This window comes from Cyprinodon tularosa, unplaced genomic scaffold (assembly GCF_016077235.1).
Source record: "Cyprinodon tularosa strain WSP-4 unplaced genomic scaffold, ASM1607723v1 ctg27, whole genome shotgun sequence".
Lineage (NCBI taxonomy): Eukaryota > Metazoa > Chordata > Actinopteri > Cyprinodontiformes > Cyprinodontidae > Cyprinodon > Cyprinodon tularosa.
Genome location: NW_024038974.1, coordinates 2,350,159 through 2,371,770, shown reverse-complemented (window position 1 = coordinate 2,371,770; position 21,612 = coordinate 2,350,159). Strand labels below are relative to the sequence as shown.

The 21,612-nt window shown below is 35.5% G+C and overlaps 1 protein-coding gene across 1 annotated transcript in view; it reads left to right on the top strand.

Annotated features, from left to right (window-relative positions):
* The window catches only part of inppl1b (inositol polyphosphate phosphatase-like 1b), a 32,903-nt gene extending 14,467 nt beyond the window's left edge, over positions 1 to 18,436 (top strand). The window contains exons 9-27 of the mRNA XM_038289522.1: positions 2,301 to 2,415; positions 2,704 to 2,804; positions 2,883 to 2,985; positions 3,064 to 3,260; positions 4,513 to 4,630; positions 4,716 to 4,812; positions 4,891 to 5,029; positions 6,807 to 6,906; positions 7,009 to 7,097; positions 7,855 to 7,936; positions 10,451 to 10,540; positions 10,650 to 10,763; positions 10,845 to 10,933; positions 11,024 to 11,111; positions 11,504 to 11,656; positions 12,060 to 12,141; positions 14,972 to 15,743; positions 15,825 to 15,940; positions 17,785 to 18,436. Of these exons, the coding sequence (XP_038145450.1) occupies positions 2,301 to 2,415; positions 2,704 to 2,804; positions 2,883 to 2,985; positions 3,064 to 3,260; positions 4,513 to 4,630; positions 4,716 to 4,812; positions 4,891 to 5,029; positions 6,807 to 6,906; positions 7,009 to 7,097; positions 7,855 to 7,936; positions 10,451 to 10,540; positions 10,650 to 10,763; positions 10,845 to 10,933; positions 11,024 to 11,111; positions 11,504 to 11,656; positions 12,060 to 12,141; positions 14,972 to 15,743; positions 15,825 to 15,940; positions 17,785 to 17,878 (2,739 nt within the window). The 3' untranslated portion in view covers positions 17,879 to 18,436. The remainder of the gene's footprint in view (positions 1 to 2,300; positions 2,416 to 2,703; positions 2,805 to 2,882; positions 2,986 to 3,063; positions 3,261 to 4,512; positions 4,631 to 4,715; positions 4,813 to 4,890; positions 5,030 to 6,806; positions 6,907 to 7,008; positions 7,098 to 7,854; positions 7,937 to 10,450; positions 10,541 to 10,649; positions 10,764 to 10,844; positions 10,934 to 11,023; positions 11,112 to 11,503; positions 11,657 to 12,059; positions 12,142 to 14,971; positions 15,744 to 15,824; positions 15,941 to 17,784) is intronic.
* Positions 18,437 to 21,612: the final 3,176 nt, after the last annotated feature.

The window sequence follows — 21,612 nt, the reverse complement described above, 5'->3', positions numbered from 1 at the left end:
AGATTTATTTGACTGCATTCAAACTTCTAGTGTCAGGTTTAGTAGAAGTTGATTGAGGATCCAAATGCAGAGATGAGTTCTTGAAGAATTAATGGATGTAGATGGCAATAGAAACACAAATCCTGGAACAATAAACAACTAATCAAAACCAGGTGATGCCAGGGGTCCATTTCATGAAGCAGGTTTAACAAATTCAGATTAAAATCTGCAACTTTAAATTGATCTAGCCAAAAGTCGGGAACTCTGAGTGTTCAGTTTCACAATGGCTGCTATCAATTAGTTCAATCAATTTTAAATTGGTCCACTCAGAGTTAAGTGGACCTATTTTAAGTTAAAAAATGAAATAAAAAAGGAGAATGTGTTTAAAAGACAGAGAGACAATGCTTCAGCTAGAAAGGAGAGGAAGGTAGCGAAGTAGAAGATTGTTAATTGAGTTAATGTGTAAGTTTTTATGAAGCAGCAGGCCCTTTTTACATTTATTAGAAGCACTCCTCTCTGTTGTTCCATTTGGATATCACTAAAATAAGATTCTACCTGATCAAAATCACACTCCAAGACTAACTGTAATAATATATTTAAGTAAAATTTTTATAGCATAAAAATGAATTTTAGAAAATAAAAAAATACTAAATTATACTAGTAAGAATTAAGTTTTATATATCTAAAAATGTTAACACATTTTAATTGGCTGTTCTGACATTTCTCAGCTTGCCTGAAAATGTATTTATGATATCTGAAAAAAATGTTCATAGTTAAAATAAAGCAAATGCTGACCAGTAATATTAGCCATTTGGAGATCTGAAATAAATTTTTATATCCAGAATGTTTATTCAAGATGTGGAAAATGTATCTTTGTTTGAAATGGTCATTTAGCCAAAGAATTTTTTTTTTAAGATATCAGGAATACATGTTCTGTAAAACTAGTACATATCAAAATGGCTTGCCAAAGATGTTGTTACCATGAAAATTTTACAGGATTATTTCTTGAATGATAGAAGATAAATGTATCTATTTAGGTGAAATCTTCTGGCAGCAGGTGAAGATGAAATCTAAAAATGTTGCTGTAATATATAGAACCTGTGCAACATCTCATGGGTCCCTTCTCATGTAGATTCAGTCTTCTTTTACAAAAGTAACAACTAAGTGGGTGTTTGCAGTCATGCTTCGGATGTTATCATCCCAATAAATGGTTGTTGTGAGCAGCTTTCAGTCCCATATAATGACTTAGCTTGTTATCATCGAGTGAATCCTAATCCTAGCCCTAAAGTAATTCCTTTTCCCCCTGCAGAATTAATTAATCCATTTATGTGTAATCTGAAAATAATTACAGTAGTTTTTCATGCACTGTAAATATAACTAAATAAAAATAAAATGATCTGCATCTTGCTCATATTAAACAAACCAAAAAACAAGTAATCACATATCCTGTCAACTGAATTCTAGAATTATCTCCCTATAAATAGTTAATTTTCTGTTAAAAAGTGCTGATCATTCTTTTATAAGATCCTTGTCAAACGTACATGCAAGGTTTTTTTTTTTTTTTAAACCTGATGTGTGTAATGGACCTAGTGAATAACACAGTTCTTTTAATGCAAGAGTATATATGGGAGACAGAATAAAGACTGGGGTAACAGCTGATGGGGAGAAGGCGTGGTTAGAAGCTAGGGGAAAGGAGAATGGCACAAGGGGGCAACAGAGAGCAACACAAAAAATAAACACTGCTAAAATAGAACTAGAAAACAACTAAAATAACAGAAAATTAAAAAGAAAAAATTACCAAGAAAACACAGAATGACATAAATAAAATTTTTTATGAAAACTCAAACAGGAACTTAAACAGAAACAAAAATATCCACAAAGGGCAGGGTCATGACATCTAGATTTGAGGAAAGAAACAGCAAATTCAATATATTTTTTATTCCATTCTGGCACCAATACAGTAGAGAAAGGACATTGAGTGTTTGAAAATATAAAATGTAAAGTTTCTGTTTTCGCCTGTATATAAATAATGTCTGAAAAAAAAAAAAAAAATCTATATGAAGGTGTTACAATGGCCCAGACAAAACCCTGATCTTGTTATGGCTGAAAATTGTTCCTAGGAGCATAAAAGGCCTACTTTTAGGCTAAATTCCCTCTGATTTTACTGAGCAACTAATGAGATTAACGGATGTTCCCTATTTCTTTCCACTGACAATCATGGAAACATTCTATCTCACAATAATCTGATCAATAGTTTAATCTCTTGAAATAAAATACTTCAAAATAAAAGCAATAATCGGCGCCTGACATTTTGTCTCCAGGTGAAGATGGTGAGGTACGGTAGACAAACTGTTTCTGTGGATGTTGACACAGGAATCCTGTTATTTGACAAGAAGGTGGGCTCATTTGGCATCGAGAGAGTCTCTCATAACAGAAGTAAGATAATCTCTCATTTTTTAACCTGTAACATTAACTCCTTGCATCACATTTTACAATGTTACACCTATTATTTTTAATATTAAATGTTTTACTGGTGTTTAGAGGTCAGGTGTTCATAGTACGACACAGATTTACCCTCATGTAGGCAGGATTTCTCTACAGTTGCTGAGGTATAATCAAAAACAGCAACTAACATGCATTTTGTAGATATCTTTAACGTTATACCAGTAATTTAGAGTGATTTTTTTTTTCTTTTAGTAAAACTGTATATTACTATTGTATTAGTTCTTCAGATTGTCAAGTTCCAAAACTACCCAGCCAAGATCCGTATGGTTGTTGACAGCTACCTCAGCACACCGCGGGAGATGACATTTGAGAGCGCTCGGGTAAGGCAGGATTATGAGATTAACCTTTCAATTAAATTAGCTGCTTCCCTTACATGATTTTCGTTTCATCCCCCTCAGAAATGTGACTCGTTCTGCCAACTCTTCCTGCTGATGAAGTCCAGGCACTCTCAGCTGGAGCAACCTGATGTGGTCTCTGTGTTTGTTGGCACCTGGAATATGGGTAATCCACTCTGTTCGGACGCTGATTTTCACTGGCCTCTGAGACAAAAGCTCAATAAGCATATTTTTGTATGTGCAGGTGGTTCTCCTCCTCCTCGAAGCCTGCAGTCATGGGTGACCTGCTGTGGTTTGGGACACACCCCTGATGAGTCCACCGCTTTTATTCCACATGACATCTATGCTTTAGGGACTCAGGAAAACCCTCAGGGGGAGAAAGAGTGGACAGAGCATATCAAAGCAACTCTACGCAGCTACACTCAAATCGACTTCAAACTAGTAATCATATTCACATCTTTTCAACCTAATTTGTGTCACTAAGAGTTCACATGAAGAAATAATATATTTTTGTTAAACTCTGTGAGGTGGGCTGAGCCTATTCTGCCCCTTTGAGCAAAGGATTGTGGGAAACTTTACAGCTCCTATGCACCAGACAGGAATGTTTGGAGGTCCCTATGCTAAATAAACTATTGAGAAGAAACCTCCTGCTTCCTGTTACTACCTCCATCCTTACTGCCCTGTTTGCACAGCACTTAAACCTCCAACCTCTGGAGGCACTTCAGGATGCAAATGTGCTGCTCTTTAAACACTTTGCCACCCTCTAACAGTTACAAAACCTGACTAACGGTAAACTAAATCTAAGTAGTAAATCTAAACCTACTTAAGAAATAAAATAAAAAGCTTTTCTGTCATTATCTTGCAGCAACTCTTTAGCAGCAGTTTGTATTGTTACAACTGAACATCTAAAGAACACTGAACCTTTACCTTTAATCCAACTCCAGTTGGTTATCGAAAGCATGAAACCACATAAAAGGCTTATATCTGGTTAAAGTGAAAGTCTGGTTGCTTCCAATTTAAGCCAGTTTTGTGGTCACCATGACCAGGATTAGTTAGAATTTAAACAAGCGAAAAGCGCAGCAGTTAAAACAGTCACATGTTTAAAATAAAATGGCTTAAAGCTTAAGATATCAGTGCTAAAAACTTGTTCAATAATGTTAAAGATTTTAACTGCAGTGGTTTTTGGAGCTGTTTTAAATTATTATTCTTATATGCAAAACTTAATTTCTCATATTTGAAAAACTGAAAATTCAGTGCAAACAAATGAAGCTGTTTTACTACAGTTATTACTGCTATTTCTAACTGATCTAAAACTTGAAAAATCTTGGTTAAGAAACATTTATATTACTATATGTGCTGTGTATGTTAGGATCTATGTAAACTTCACAAAAAGAAGTCACCTTATTGACATAAGTTGTTTTTAAAAGCAGAGGTGGAAATGCATGATTCTCTCAACAGGTAATTTTGTCCATTTTCACCAGGAGTAACCAGCATCATGAGGAGGTTATTAAGGCAGAAATATAATTTTTAACAAAAAGTGACTCTATTATGTTTATAAAATATTATTCTGTGTTTCTGATTTAAAGGATAGAAAATATCACGGAATGCATCTGAGATAAAAAAAAAAAAAAAGAAATTTGTTATGCTTGCAGAAAAAAGAAAATGGGTTGTAATATAATGCTTTGTCCACAAGGTGGCAGTGCAGTCCCTCTGCAATATGAGGTTGGCGGTCTTTGTAAAGCCTGAGCATGAGAGTCGCATTACTCATGTGAGCACAGCCAGTGTGAAAACCGGTCTTGGAAACACTCTAGGTAGGATTATTTGCATCCTCTCCATCTCACAAAGCAAATGCAATTCTGTTTTTAAGTTGAGATTTAATAATATTGGTCTTTTCAGGAAACAAGGGAGGAGTGGGAGTCTCCTTCTTCTTTAATGGAACATCTTTTGGGTTTGTTAACTCCCACCTCACCTCTGGAAGTGACAAAGTTCTAAGGTTCATAAATCACTATGAGATGCATTTACCAATGTTGTTTATGTTATTGATTTTTAATTGTTTTATTGTCATATTCAGGAGGAATCAGAACTTTGTGGACATCCTCAGACTGCTCTCCCTGGGTGATAAACAGCTCTCTGCCTTTGATATAAGCCTGAGGTTCACCCATCTCTTCTGGTGTGGAGATCTCAACTACAGACTTGATCTAGATGTACAGGTCAGACTTACCTATGTTTCATATTCATCCATATATAAGCTATATATGAATATTCAATTCAGTTTATTTATATAGCACCAATTCACACCACATGTCATCTCAAGGTACTTTACAGTTCACCAGAGTTTTCTATCTAAGGAAAACAAGTTGATTCCATCAACTCATTGACTCAAATACAATCCCTCAGACTAACCATGCTTGCAGTATGTATGTATATATATATGTATATGTACATATATATATATATATATATATATATATATATATATATATATATATATATATATATATATATATATATATATATATATATATATATATATATATATATATATATATATATATGTATATGTACATATATATATATATATATATATATATATATATATATATATATATATATATATATATATATATATATATATATATATATATATATATATATATATATATATATATATATATATATATATATATATATATATATATTAATAAACAACCCCAAAAAATCAACATATAATTATATGCTAAACAAAATTCTCTTATATGATTAAAACGACCATGGCCTAATTTGGACAATTAAAGGTCCTATTTTATAAGAGGGAATGCCATAGTGGTGACAGTTGTCACATACATATACTTATATATGTATGTGACATATAGTTTAATATAAAATCTAGTTTGATATGAAACACAATGGTTCACTTAACATTTAAAAGGATTAAATTAACTTTTTCAAATGTCCACTACTGTAAAAATGTCCATAGCTGTATATTGGTTATTTTTTTTCCCAGGCGCACAGTATTTATATTGTTAAAACACTTTACAATATAGTATTTTACTGTTTATCTTTTAACTCTTCACTATTATGTTATTCTAATACATTTTTAATAATAATCTGATAATAATCCTCTGGCTGCTGTAAACACCAGAATTTCCCCATTGTGGGACAATAAAGGGATCTTCTATTCTGTTCTATTCTATTCTATTCTATTCTATTCTATTCTATTCTATTCTATTCTATTTTAACATTACTTGAAGAAAAACTTTTTATAATCCAGGGTTAAATCTCATACTCCTCCACCAATCCCTTGTCGATTCATTCAGAAGGGTGTAAAAGGTTCCACAAACAAAATAGTTCCTTAAAAATCTTAATTCATCATCCCTTTTAGCTTACTTAATGTATGAGTAATGCTCAAGTGAAATAGTTACCCCACCTTGAGGTTAAATGTTCTGCTTCAAAGTGAAACTATTCATGTTTAAATTTAGAAAGAAGTTTTTTTTACTGTTTCGTTTCTGAAAGCCACATTTTGTTCTCTTAATTTAAGCACTTGAAAGATCTTATTGGTTTATTTTTTTATTTGTTTTAGACCTGAAGAAGTTTAAAAAAAATTTTTTTTCTTTGCAATTCAAGAATATTATCAACTTAGTTTATTCCATATCCAACACAAACTTAAAGTGTGGAAAAATGGAGCTGAAACATAAACAGTTCTGTCATCTGCATGAATTAATTTGCAGCATTTTATTGAGAGTGTAGACAAGGACCTCTTTACGCAGCCCTGAAAATATCTTCTAGAGGCTTGTGGACACACTGTGTTCAAGATGACATCATTTTCAGAGTAGCCTGGAATAAACCTTTGCAAAACAGTTTAGCTAATTTGCTTTTAAAGAAACAAGTTTTGTGTAATGTTCTGCCCACAGTTGCTTTCTTTTTTTTTTTTTAAGATATCAATACACGGTGAATATCCAATATCTTTGTGGTCTATATTGTCTCCAGGACATCCTGAAACATGTTTCCAAAAGAGAATTTGAAGAACTCATGTTTGCAGACCAGCTGACTCGAGAAAGACAAAAAAGGAAGGCCTTTTTCAATTTCAGTGAGTTCCAATTACAAAACAGATGTAAAATTGCAGTTGTTTTTCAAAAAATCTCTAATAATGAAGAATTTAACTTTGCTTTCTTTGCTTTTTGTGATTAAGAGGAGGAGAAGATTGCATTTCCACCCACCTATCGTTATGAACGAGGCTCCAGAGACTGCTACCTTTGGCAGAAGTACAAGACATCAGGAGTGAGTCTTTGCGGCTTCAATTTTAATCAAAAGAATGATGATGCATAGAACAGAAAAAACTGAAATAAAAATGGATTTGCAAACTGTTGCAAAAAATGCCTTTTAGAAGAAGTATAAGGCCTGCTAATCTACAAACATGGAGATGAAAACACTACACCAGTCTTTCCAGTCTAGAACTAAGCAACTGACATATTACAGTGATCATTGTAGGCCGTCTTCATATTTGCTATGAATATAAACTATGCAGTTTGTAATCGGTGGGCAAAAACCTGCTTAACATAGAGTTTAGCTTCAGGATCTACAGATTGAAACTTGTTTGAAAGCTTTGATCTGAGCACCGGATAAGCTAAAGGAAGAATTCCAAGCAGCACATAAGCTTAAAAAGCTCAGTCAAATGCCAAAACACCACAAGCTTGCAAGAACTTAGGCTTGATCCCTTCATCTTCAAATCAGTAAGCTTGAGTCTAGAAAGCTGAAACACAACTGCTCCTTTCCAAGTATACACTTCTTAAGATTATTTATTTGTTACTTAATCCTATTTCAGGAATTTGTGGGGATAAGTGACTTTGAAAGCAGCTGCTCGGTTTGCTAAAAAAAGCAGGTTAAGAATAAACCTCTTGTCTAAATGAGGAATGCCTGTCGTAACTGGAAGGAAGGGGTACCTTCATGCGCTCTCTGTCTTTCTGTCTCTTTGTCAGTGTCTCTGTCTTCGTGTCTCTCACTCTCTCTGTTTACATGCTGCATTCTCTCCCTGTAGGTGAGAGTTAATGTTCCATCATGGTGTGACCGGATTCTGTGGAAGTCCTACCCAGAAACGCACATCATCTGCACAGCATATGGTGAGAGCCAAAGAATTTCCTAGAAAAATAAGTCTTTTATGAGAAACCCACAAAAGGAAAACAAAATGAATGTGAGCTTAAGTCAAAATGTTTAAGAGTTACAAGAAGCATTTGCGAGGTAGAAGGTTACTGGCACTTTTTGTTTTAAAAGGGAAAGTAATTGTAGTAACTTGAATGATGATTAAACTGGTTTGTGGTTCAAAAAGGCAGAATCATCTCCAACACTGTCTAATGCTTTTGTTTCTGTTTAGACCAACCGGTTCTCTTTTTCTATGATGTAAAAACTGTGTTGAAATACAGTGCATTGCATAAGTATTTGTACATTTTTCAAAGTAGCCTGAGCTCCCTTATACAGAAAATAACAGTATCTATAGATGTGGATTTTCCAATCTTGCCACAGCTTCTTAATTGGAGTTGTCTGATCATTCTGACACATAAATGTGTTTTCATCGTACTTCAATTTTATTTTCTTTGAAATAATGAACATTCTTGTAGCTTTTTCAATTGTGTCAGATTGATGGAGTGCTTGACTACCGTAATAGTTGGTCGATTCTCCTTCCTAACTTGTGGTTCTGGGTTCTTGGCTTCACAAAGCAGGTTCACTGAACCTCAAATCAGGGATCTGAGTTTTCAGGTTGACATAGAGAGAATATGAATCTGTTTTGATATGTTTTAGTTTGACTGAATTTCCTGATATCTGAAAAAAAAAGAAAATTCCTGGTAAAAATTACCATTTCAAACAAAATGACATTCTTCACATCTAGAATAAATATTCTTGATGCATTTGCAGTATTTTGATTAGGAATAAATATATTTCAAATATCAGAAATAAATATTCAGTCAAGCCGATAAATGTCAAAACTGCCACTTAAAATAAGTAAACATGTCTAAGTATATAAAACTTAATTCTTACTACTATAATTTTGTTGTTTTACTTTCAGAAATTCAGTTTCTGCTCCAAACATGTAATTTAGAAAATGCATTATTTAATTTCTGAATAGGAATGGAATTTTGGCCAGGAAATATCCTATTTCAGTTATCTATAAATGGAACAACAGACAGGAGAATGCTTTAAATAAATGTAAAAACAGCCTGTAAAAGAGTAACCAGACTCCGCCAGATGGATTTGCTCCGCATATCCATCTGGAAACCTTCCGTTGAAGTAATTTTGGGAAGGGGCGAAAATACTGGTTAGCTGATTGGCCTATGTTGGTGATAGATCAATCAGATCAACGAAGCATATGACGTACTAACAGCCAGGCTACTCTTGCCAAAACCAGTCGGGAGAAGAGTTAAAACATCTTTTCCTCTGAGAAAAGCCTCCGGAGCAGTGATTTGCTCTTCTTTCAGTGAAGAAATACTCTGTAATTCCGATAAAACTTGCTCGATAGCCACGCTAACGCTAGTTTCATCGGCTGAAGCCGGCATGTTCTTTAGACTGAACTGTCGCGCTTCTCGTTGCGTCACACCTCAACTCGCCTCAAAGCCAACGCTGATTGGACGTTCGTTTGGTGAACGGCTCCAAATTTTCTTCAACGGAGAGTCTCCAGACTGATTAGCGAGTGAAATCTTGAAAGCTCGCGAGATCAGGATGGTCTCACGAGGCTAGTAATAGAGTGCTTCATAAAAACCTTCACATTAACCTTAGCAACAGCCTTTTCCTTCACCATCTCCCTCTGCTTTGCAGCTGTAGCGCTGTTGCTCAGTCTTTTAACCACATTGTGCTTTATTTTTCCGTTTCTTCATTAAAATCTCTAGTTCCAGTTGTGTGAAATAGGCACTTCCGGTTGCCTATTGTCATGGTGGCTCGTCGAATCGTGGATCCTCTGATGAGGGCTTTTCATACTTGTTAAGCACGTGCTTAACTCTGAGTGGAACTACTCATCAGCAGCTATTGTGAAACCAAAAACCCAGAGTTTCCAACCTTAGGCTAGATCAACTCAGAGTTCAGGATTGGAGTCCAAATTTGTTAAATCTGTGAAACTGACCCCTGGGCAGCTTCTCCAGAGTTATCATGGTTTTCTTGGATGCTTTTCATTGACTGGCCTTGTCTTTACTGTCTTGCAGTTTAGCCATAAACTTCATTTATGAATTATAGATTTAGCAGTGCTCTTTGAAATGTTTGAAGCTTTGAAGATCCTTGTACTGTATAACTTAAGAAAAATTGGAAGTTGTCTGGTTATGCTGGCTTTTCGTTAATTCTGTTTGAATAATTACTGAAAACCATTCATAATATTCATTGTACTTTACAAAAGAAACCTTACTTGGTATTTATATTTCACATCTAGGCAAGTAAAACATTTATTTATTGGTTCATTCATTAAAAGACAATATAACAATAAATGGAAGTTTTAGATTCTAGGGTGATGTTTGAAGGGATATTAACAGCCTTTTTAAAGTTCTGATACACTGACAGCTAGTGTGCCTAAGCATACTGCTAGCCACTGAGTATTTAAGCTGTTGAGCTGATTTTATAACAATAATATAACTAAATAAACCGTTTGTTGTTACCAGGTTGCACTGATGACATATTTACAAGTGATCATTCGCCTGTTTTTGCTACTTTCCAAGTGGGAGTGACATCTCAGTGCTGCAACAAATCAGGTGCCTGTGTTATTGTAAAACCTTTGATTTTAAATTGCTGGAACCTGGTGGCATATATCTGTTAAATCAATAACTATGCATGTGTGTGTTTGTGTTGTTGATGAAACAGATGTGAATTCCAGTGTGGAAAGGACCTGGATTGAGCTGGAGGAAATTGACACCATAGTGAAGACGGCAAGCAAGGCAAAGTTCTTCATCGAGTTTCACTCCTCCTGCCTTGAAGGTGTGTTGTCTTGTCAGAATGAGAATGTGTAGCATAAAAACAACACAGTTATAGAGACTTAACTCCTAACTTGGCTCGCAGAGACGCAACGCTCCAGTGAAAATAATTTGCAAAGCTGTAACATTCCGGGGTTTCTCAAACTGGGCTGGACCAGCAAACAGCTTCCGAAGGTAAGCTACTCCTTTTGAAAGAAAAAGAAATGGTTAAGAAGAATGTTTTTTTTTTTTCTTCTAATTTTGGTTTTATTTAATCTGTTAAAGCTCATTCCAGTCTTATCTGATCTGGAGTACCTCCAGGATCAGCACTTGCTGTTATCTGTGAAGTCATGCGATGGATTTGAATCATACGGTCAGTGCAAAGCCTTTTCTGTGAAAATGGCTGATCTTTACTATCTGAAACCCAAAGAAACCCAGACAACAAGTTGTTTCTGTGTAGTTTACCCTCACTTCAGCTACTGGTGCAAAGTATTATGTTAACATTTTTTAGGAGGATTGGCCGTTGGAATGGATATATACTGTATATAGTGCCTCTATTTGAGAGGTCAGCCTTTCAAAGAAAATGATCCATTTGGGCTGATAAAAAAAAAAATCAAAAGTAGCAAAAAAGGCAGTATGTTTTGACAGCTCTGTAATAAAGGTTTGATGGTGTAGTTTACAAAAAAGCATATAACTGAATTTGAAAAAAATCTGTTCATTTTTCAAGAACTTTCACTCATTTTTAACTAAAAATGATTTCCCTAGGCGAATGCTGTGTGGCTCTACAGACAGTGATGGGTGCATCACAGAAATTTGAGACTTTTTTGTGTCATCGGGGCGAGGAGATGGGCTCCATCCGAGGACGGGTCAGAGTTCATGTGCCCAAGGACAGGCGAGCAATCCGAAAGAAGATTTATGGTGGGTCAGCCGAAAAACTTGTATTCTGGAACTGTGCCTTGCTTGCACTATCACTTCCCTCTAAAACCTCATCTCCACTCTCACTGCATTCCTTAACTTTCCTGTGTGCCTCACATTGCTTCCTCTATTTGGTTCCTCAATGATCCCATGGCTTGGCTTTACACTCTTGCTGGTATCTATCGAGTACTTCCTCTTTTGGCTCCTGACTGACTGATGCTGACCAGATGCATCCTGAGACACTGAGTATTAGGCCACCAGGTCAGGCACAACACACACACAAACAAAACTTTGCTGAGCAAATGCAAACTGGCAGTAGTCTTTTGCATGCAAGGAACACAGACTTTTAAAAAGTTTTGATCAGTGCAAAATGTCATTTTCATGTCCTGTAACTTTGCTTTTTCAGACTTGCTCTGTCTTGAGAAAATTGATAAAGGTCCTGGAAGGGGAAATGTGTCCCTTGCAGTAACACGGATCCCAGTAACTAGGTATGAGTGTCTCACATCCATCATCACCATCATCATCTAATAGCTTTTATTACATGCACAAAACTTCAAGATCTGATTGAAATGTATTTGTATTTAAAAACAAAAATATAATCGGGTGGTACTTTCACAGTCAAAACTGTGTCATGTAAACATGTCAGATGGAATATTCTAAAATAATCTAGCCACATGTTGACATGGGGTTGACATGCACACTCAAGTCAGCTTGCCTCATACAAAATTACGTGATCCTAATGAGCGTTTACATGCATGCCAGTTGGAATAATCATCAATGACCTTTCCATTCTAATCCTGACAAATCCAATCAGACTGTTATTTTTAAATGACACGTTTTTAGTCTGATTCTATGTTTCTTGAGATAACTTATGTGCATCTACATGTGCCAATTATTTTAATGCAATACTGTAAAAAAGCGCTAAAGCTTTGGATTTGATAAAATGTCATGTGTAAAAAAAAAAAAAAGTGCAGTTTTCTTATAATTAATTCACTCTAAACTGTGAGTTGTGAGTCTATCCCTCAGCTGTTTAAAAGCGCCTTTTCATTGTGGCCTACCTACGTAAAGCACACCTGTGATTTAGCATACCTAACCTAAAGCTACTTAAAGATAAGCTGATTAAATGAGATATTTAATTTTTCTCACACACAATGTGTTTATTTTAAACAAAGTATTTGAAAACAGTACTTTGTATTTACAGTCCATAAGAAAACCAGTCAGTTTGAATGCAAATACCTTGGTTTTAGTAACTGTCACTGTAAAAAAAGAGAAGAGAAGAAAAAAATAATAAATAAACACTGTTTTATTATAAAGCCTCCGTTGGTGAACATGCTGCTATTGTTTTAAAAACCAGACAATAATTTGGTCATTAATATCAATGCTAAGTATTTAGCCAGTATCCTGCGTGTTTAAGTTTCTCATTTCAAGATATTGTCCAGATAAAGTTCTGCTTTATAGTGCATGCTGCTATTGTTTTAAAAACCAGACAATAATTTGGTCATTAATATCAGTGCTAAGTATTTAGCCAGTATCCTGCGTGTTTAAGTTTCTCATTTCAAGATATTGTCCAGATAAAGTTCTGCTTTATAGTGCATTAAGAGCAGCCTAACTTCTGACAATTACTGTTTTTGAAACCAAGTAAATGGGGCATTGCTCCATTTACTTGGCTCCATTTACTTGACTTCTCTTTTTAGATGTTGGTGTTTTTAAAGCCCTATATAACCACAGGTTTGTTCATAGTTAACTTGAAAGAGGATTTGGTAAATATTTCCTCTGACAGTTAAATTTTTTTCAAACAACCATCTTTTATCCTTTTTTTTAATCAAAAATAACCATTTATAATTTCAGTTTTAAGAACATTTTGTCTGTTTTTATTGGTCTTACTGCTGTGTTGTCTTAGAGAGGAGCCAAATATATCTGTAAAGTTTTGAGGAACTTTTGAAGAATTTCATGCCTGAAATCCCCTTTTATTTTCTCAGGAAATGCCAAGAGTGTTTAGGTTCTAGTTTGTATGGGTTGAAAGAAGCTTCTTGTGAGATTTTATCACAGATAAACTGTGGGATATTTTCTGATGAGCGTTTTATAATATCAAACTGTTGGTCAGTGCCTAGTGCTGAGTGATACTGAGTGATAAACCAGTGATAAACTACAGCTTCAATAAAAATAAAAAAAACCAATGAGAACCAAGACACTGAGAAGTGGACTATTCTTACCACCATAAAGGTATAAATTCTCAATATAGGCTGTAACTGGAACTGAAAATGGATTTGGAAGTTAGGCTGGCCACCATTAAATAAAATAAATGGAAAAAACAGCATGCAAGAGGATATATATATATATATATATATATATATATATATATATATATATATTTCTACTTGAGATGTAGAAAATATTTGAATATAGTGGAGTAAGTTAATGGATGATAAGGCTCCTTAAGCCCTGACTTTGTTTATGTAATCAAACAGACGAAAATCTAAAGTTGCACACAAATTAAAATACACAAATACAAAAATAACATATTCATGCAGAAGAAACATTTTAAATCTGCCTTCTCAAAATAAACCTTCACAGTAGGTTATTTACATTTACTGTTGTATGTTCACTCAAGCTTAGCAGGCGATAAAATTAAACCAACAAAGGTTTTCTTTAAACAAGAAGTCTCACTTTACCCCACATGTAGGCGTTATTATATCTTAAAAACCAAAGCAGCACAAACATTTTTTTTTTACTGTACAAATCTGACTGCCAAAATAGACTAGACCACTTTGGTTCAATGTGGAGCTTAATGGGGAGATGGTGATCTTTGGATGACCTTAAAAATATTGTTTAATATCTCAGTAACAAAAGCAGCATAAACAATCTTTATCACTGCACAAACAAAACCATTATTAACTAACCATTCATTCTATTTGCCAAGTTTCTTCATGTGGGTCGGGTGTCAGCTTTAAGTAGCTCTCTGTTTATACCGACCAGAGTGCTCAGAGTGGTTATGTTAAAAATTATTGTATCCTATCAGAGTCAGTATCGATTTAGAGCCCAAAGTTTAACATAATTTGCAATAATTTACACAAATTAATAGATTGTCTGGATATTAGAATATATGCTGTTGGTATTTTTTTACCTAAAGATGGCCTTTGACAGAATAGACCAAAAACATTGAATTCATAAATGACAGTTGCATGCCTCCGCTCATTGGGTTGAAAGCTGTTTAACAGAATGAAGATGGCTAACAGCTGTTCTTCTAAACAATTCCTAACAATTGCAAAAAAATAATTGTTCATCTTGTAAACATTTACTCCTGTTTATGCTTTGTAGGCCATTGGAAGTTCCTGTTAAAACTGCAGCAAACAGCTACACCAACCCCGCCTACTACATTTTTGAAGGCGTATCAGTAACACAACGAGTGGAGGAGCCTCCTCCCCAGCAAAGGGACCCTCAGATGATTTGGTCTGGAAATGAGGCCCTGCAGCTTCCAAAAGTCTCAGGGCGACAAGGCTTTGACAGGACACCTTGTCGCAGATCAGACTTTACAGAGATTGAAATTCCAGCCAACCTTACCCAGTGCAATCTAACAAAAGACCTCCACCCGTCCCAAAGCATTTCATCCTATCAGCTCTTCCCAGCCCAAAGCCCATCAATGCCCCCTCCTTCAAAAGATCCCATTCCTCAGTTCCAGCAACAAACTTCTCAAAGCAGAGAAAAATACCAGGATCAACAAAATGTTGAGGAGGACTCCATGCAGTCTAAAAGCAACGTGTATATCAATCGCACAGACATTCTAAAGAAAAATGACAGGAGCGAAAAACACAGTTTTGTTCCAGTGAGAACGAATGCTATCAATGCAAAGTCCCCATCACTCCTGCCATATATCCCTGCTCCCTTGGACCATAGGCAGCACACTGTTTCCTGGATCATTGATAAGCCGCCCTCAGCAGGGGACAACTCCCTCACTGCTTTGCAAATTGCCAAGTCCCTCAGTGAGGTTGACTTCTTTCCTTCAGAGGAGAGAGTCCCAGTCAGGCAGAGGGTGATTTATGGAAACAGTCCCTCCGTGCATGGAAACAGAGGCTGCTTCTGGGATAAAGAGGTAAGATCCTCCTCAGAAGCACAGATGCTAAATGATGGTACTCCTGGTTCTCTAAAACAATTTAAATTCATCTAAATGCAGGTGTCTGTCCTAAAAGGAGCTCCAGAAACTGTGCAGGAGCTTCTTAGTACCCTAGGTCTTCAAAAGTACACCTTGGGACTTAGCCTTAATGGCTGGGATGATCTGGATTATTTCAGGTAAAGAATTCTAGATACATTCATAGAATAATGACTGATATCTTTGAAAATAATAATAATGGCTCTCTCGCTATCTGTAAATGTTTGCAAATACAAACTAAGAGGAGCTTGGTGTTAGATTGTAATCTTTTACATCTTAAACACAAGAAACTTCAATAAAAAAACAAAATTTCTCCAAGACATAAAAAAATCGAATGTCTTAGTTTTTATTGAGACTTTAAGAGACTGCGTGCCCAGGGAGAAGCAGATACCTTTAAAAAGAGAATGCAGCTCCAACTTCACTTAATTGCTTCAATTGGTAAAAACAATAGAATCAAGCTGATCTAACTACATTTATTAGCCCATAAGTTGCCAATTTAAATACATTAAAAAAGTGAAAAAAATATAACTATATAATCTTGACGAAGATGGCATCACTACCTCTTAGCCTTTATAAAAGCAACATTTTCTTACAGCATTTTTTTGTTCCTCATTTTTAAAGACACTATCAGAACTGTCTGGTAATATGTCTTCACCTCATTCCACTTTTTCTTTCTATTTCTCTGAATGGTTTCAATCCCTCTCCATGTGTAGACAAGGAAAACTCTACCATTTTTAGAAGCACATCATATACTTTTTAACCATAAGTAACAGGTTATGTAATAATGCAAGACATAGGCCATGAACATTTTAACTGAAGTAACACTTATTGTTATTACATCCCAGCAGTGTAAATTAGCTACAACAACAGCAAAACAAAAACAATGGGATAAACAGAAAGTAACATCTTACTTTGTTCAAATGCCGATGACGCATTTTAGCGTTTATTAAATCCCTGTAAAAATTGGCAAAAAAAACAAAAAATTTGATACAGTCCTTCGTATCTTTCAACACAACAGAGCTGCTAATAAAGCCTTCATTGTTATGGGGTCATGAAGCAGGTGTTACAAATTGAAATTCAAATTGGCAACTCTAAATTGATCTAGCCTAAAGTCGAGTGTTTGGTTTCACAACGGCTGCTATCAATTAGTTTAGTTGATTTTAACTAGTCCCATTCATAGTTAAGCACGTTTGCAACAAGTATGAAAAACCATTATCAGTGGAGCACAAATTCGACGAGTCACCATGACAACAGGCAACAGGAAGTGCCTATTTCACCCCACTGGAACTAGAGATTTTAACGCAGAAATGCAAAAAAATTCATTAAAAAAGGAGATTGTGTTTTAAAGACAGAGAAAACAGTTCTACAGCTACAAAGGAGAGAAAGATGGTGAAAGAGAAGATTGTAGCTCCCGTTAATGCGTAGGTTTATATAAAGTGGGCTATGGCAGGCAGTTTTTACATTTATTAAAAGTACATATCTCTGCTGTTTCATTTGTAGATAAAAAAAAGTTATTCTAAAGTGTAGTAAAAGTTTTTTCTGGGGTTTCATAAAAACAATTATTAAAACAAAAAATGGATAAACTAAACAATGTGAAAATACAAACCTGTTTCAACTTTAACAATAGATTTTTGAAAGCTTTGCTTCTTAATATTATGGCGTGTTTTCATTGTTGCTCTCGTGTCTTTTCTAAGGTTGCATTCTGTTAGTTTTAATATATTTTTTTAAATGTCTACTTTTTAGAATGGTTATTTTTCTTCCCTTTTTCCTAAATGCTTCATCAACATTTTCTGGCATTCCTTTGCCAAAAAATTCATTTTGTCTTTTAGATTAATATTTGTTATTATGAAAAAACAAAAACAAAAAAACAAAGTTTTCTTTAAACAGGTTGTAAATCCATGTTTTATCTTAATGGTCACTTTTATCTTGTGTGTATTTTACTTGATGCTACATGATTTTTTTCTGGGTTATTTGTCCATTGCAGCGGGATTACTGAGGAGGATCTGTGTGCAGCAGGTGTAACAAACCCCTCACACCGGCGAAGGATCATGGAAAACCTTCCCAGGAACTGGAACTGACAGAGAGAAAGTGGTTCAAAGCCATCATCCGTTCTGCTCTTAACTTGAACTGTAATAAGTCTGCTCTGATCTTAATAAGCATCATGTTTGATGGACCCTGTCCTCTTGTTATGCACTTAGTTAAAACTGTAACACATGGTTGTCAGTGCCAAAACAGAAAAAGAAGCATAATGCATGAAGTACCTGTTGCACACAATAAAACATTAATTTGCAGCGTAGATAACAAGTTGAAGAAGTTGTAATTATATTAAAGCCTCTAGGAAATAGTATAACCCATTTTCCTGTTTTTCACGGTTCTTTCTAAGCCAGTGTTTGCTATCAGTTTTCCATTATGTCATTATGTTTTTTTTTTTTTTTGCTACCAATGAGCCACAATAGGTCATTAGAATAAATCAAGAGAGCATAGTTCCATTAATATAGCTACCAGAAGACTGCCTGGAAACCTCTAGAAAAACCATTCCATCTCTTTATAATTTTGCTATCATGTCGCCTGATCAGTAGCTGCGTCTACTGCGCATGTTTATATAGCTCATAAAGCAATACTTGACTGTCACCGAGCAATAACGTGTCATCTCCTGCTTTCAAGCAACAGCAAAATAGAGTTATCTCCCATTTATGGTCCTTATTTTCCATTTCAGAGCTCTAATAATATCCTCCATTATGCTGCTAATACGTTTGATCACTCTAACTAAATGATTTAGGGAAGCAAAGCCACATACTGGTGAGTACATCTGATATTGGTGAAATGTGTCAATATTTAGAGAACAATTAAGAGATTTAGACTGAGGTTTGGAAAATGACTCACAAGTCTGAGAAATGATACGGATGTCCACATCACCTTGTATTCTCGCTTGTATGTAATAACAGACAACAGTGGGAAAAAAAGGTGAGACAGTTGAAAATCCAGTCCCTAAAAATAACCCCTGAATATTGTCTGTGCTTGGTGGTGTTTTGTGTGGGCAGCATTCAGAGGAGGTAGTTACTTATTAAGGCAGAGCCAAACAACTCTGCTGAAAGCAGGTATGTGTCAGTGACCGCTGAGTCACAGCCCATTTAACCATGAGGGTATCATCTGTGGGAGTCAGGTGAAGCTTTGGCCAAGATGTCAAGAAATATGTGACAGGTATTCAGTTTTTCAACTGACTGAACGATATTTTGATCCATTTCATTGTTTGAAAAAATTTAGTATATTAGTCTGGAAATAATAGAAAACTTGTTAAAAAAAACTTCCAAGCAATTGTTTTAATTTATTCACTCAGGTTTTTTTTTTCAGGTTTCAGTTTCAAGGCATGAAAATCTTTCACATGGCCTTTCGGCACAATTTGTTGTTTTGTATCCCAAATTTCTCATCAATATGGAATTCAAAATTGCTTGAAGCCTTCCATGCTGATTCTCAGGGCCGACTCTCCAGCATGTTTTTTGGGTTTCCCCTACCTCCACACACCTGACTTACCGTCAATAATTGAGTGATTAACAGACCCATCCAGCTCTTGGAGGCTACTAAGGGGGAAATGCTACTGTTTGATTATGAAATCATAAAACTATTTAAATCTGATGACAATATTCGGGGGAGGTTATTATTACGTGCCGTTCTGATGGTGATAGAAAGCTTAGAATGTGTGCATGCCTGAAGTAGGGAGTCCTGATTTCAAGTACCTTTCACACCTACAGGATTGATATGAGTGCAAATGCTGCTGCCTGATTGGATTGTGATTACCAGAGTGGGAGTTGTGAGCTGACCTGAGCACAGACAACAGTTACGACTCAGTACTCTGAATGCTTTGACTTTGGCAGATGTTGAAGGAAAGGGCATTAGAGGCTTTAAGGATATGTTGACTGACAAAAGCTGGCATTAGCTTTAGTTTTAGTGATTACACTAGTTGGCTACAGTGTTAACCAGTGAAGTCATCGCCGATATCCAGTATTGAGAAGAAAGAACTGCTGCCTGTTGTAATGCTGTATCTTTTGTGCTGCCAACTTCAGCACACAGTTCTCAAACTATTTATGTATTTAGCCTGGTGTGCATTCCAGGCTAAAACAAGCTTGCTCAATACATGTCTTCTATATACTACACTCTGCTGTGCTTGGCCTGGATTTACTTCCCTTAAGTGGCATAATCCATCAAAAATGATAAATTATCAATTTATATTCATTTTTAACAGCCAAATCCAAGATTAAAGACTTCTGTACAGTATGTACACAAAATACTTGTGTCAGTGTTTGTTAGTGTAGTTCACAAATCTAACTACATCTGTATCAGAAAGCTATTTGACTGTACAAAGATCACTCATCATCTTCACAGGTGTGGCACATTAAGAAACTGATTAGACAGCAGTATTATAGCCTAGGTGGGGCTTAGATTGGCAACAATAAAAAGCCAATAAGGGTCTTTATCAGAAAAGTCAATGTTGGCATGCTGACCATCAAAATGTATACCAAAGCTGTTGCTCATATGTTCTTTAAGTTATTAATGTCCATCAGTCTAATGTGTTTTGTAGGATCAGACAGTAAATCCAACCAGCCTGACATTCATAGACTTCAGGTAACCACAAAATCCCTCGACATCCAGCATGTTAATTTGTAGTAGCATCTGAAACAGCCCCCTGGACATTTGCCTGGACAAAATGTTAGCATAATCAAAGAATTTCTTCATTCCTACAGCCTAGGCCATCTTGGCTGCATGCTTTTCTTTCTCATTGGGGTCTAATTTGACTGCACAGTAGGATATATCGTTGTTAAAAACTGCAGCAAGGTCAGAACTAGAGCAGTAGGGGGAATGTTCATACCACATATCGTCTTTTGATGTGGACTAACATTCTAAAGCGGGAAGTAGATGTGTGCAAAGTTCTGCATTGACACAAAAATGACATGTTGCCAAAACACATTATTGCCATTATTAAATTCATTAAGAACCTCATAGTCCCGGTTATCCAGATTTTTTATTTTTATTTTTTTTGCCATTGTGTTTTTAGTTTTAGTTTAATTTCATGAAGATAGAGCCTTGCTATATTAAACTGTGCCAGTCTGTGAAGACATAATTTTTTCTATCTAATGTTATTCTGCACACAGACTCACTCTCTATCATGTGCTGCTGTAACAAGGCCTCCTTTGTGGCCAAAATAACCACAGAATTTTTTCCCACCTACAGGTGCTGGTCATAAAATTAGAATATCATGAAAAAGTAGATTGATTTCAGTAATTCCATTTAAAAAGTGAAACTTGTATATTATATTCATACATTACATACAAACTCATATATTTCAGATGTTTATTTTGTTTAATTTTGATGATTACAAATGACAACAAATGAAAATCTCAAATTCATCATATCAGAAAATTAGAATATTGTGAAAAGGTTCAAAATTGATGGCCCCTGGTGCCACACTCTAATCAGCTAATTAACTCAAACCACCTGCAAAAGCCTTTAAATGGTCTTTCAGTCTAGTTCTATAGGCTACACAATCATGGGGAAGACTGCTGACTTGACAGTTGTACAAAAGACGACCATCGACACCTTGCACAAGGAGGGCAAGACACAAAAGGTCATCGCTAAAGAGGCTGGCTGTTCACAGAGCTCAGTGTCCAAGCACATTAATAGAGAGGCGAAGGGAAGGAAAAGATGTGGTCGAAAAAAGTGTACAAGCAAGAGAGATAACCGCACCCTGGAGAGGATTGTGAAACAAAACCCATTCAAAAATGTGGGGGAGATTCACAAAGAGTGGACTGCAGCTGGA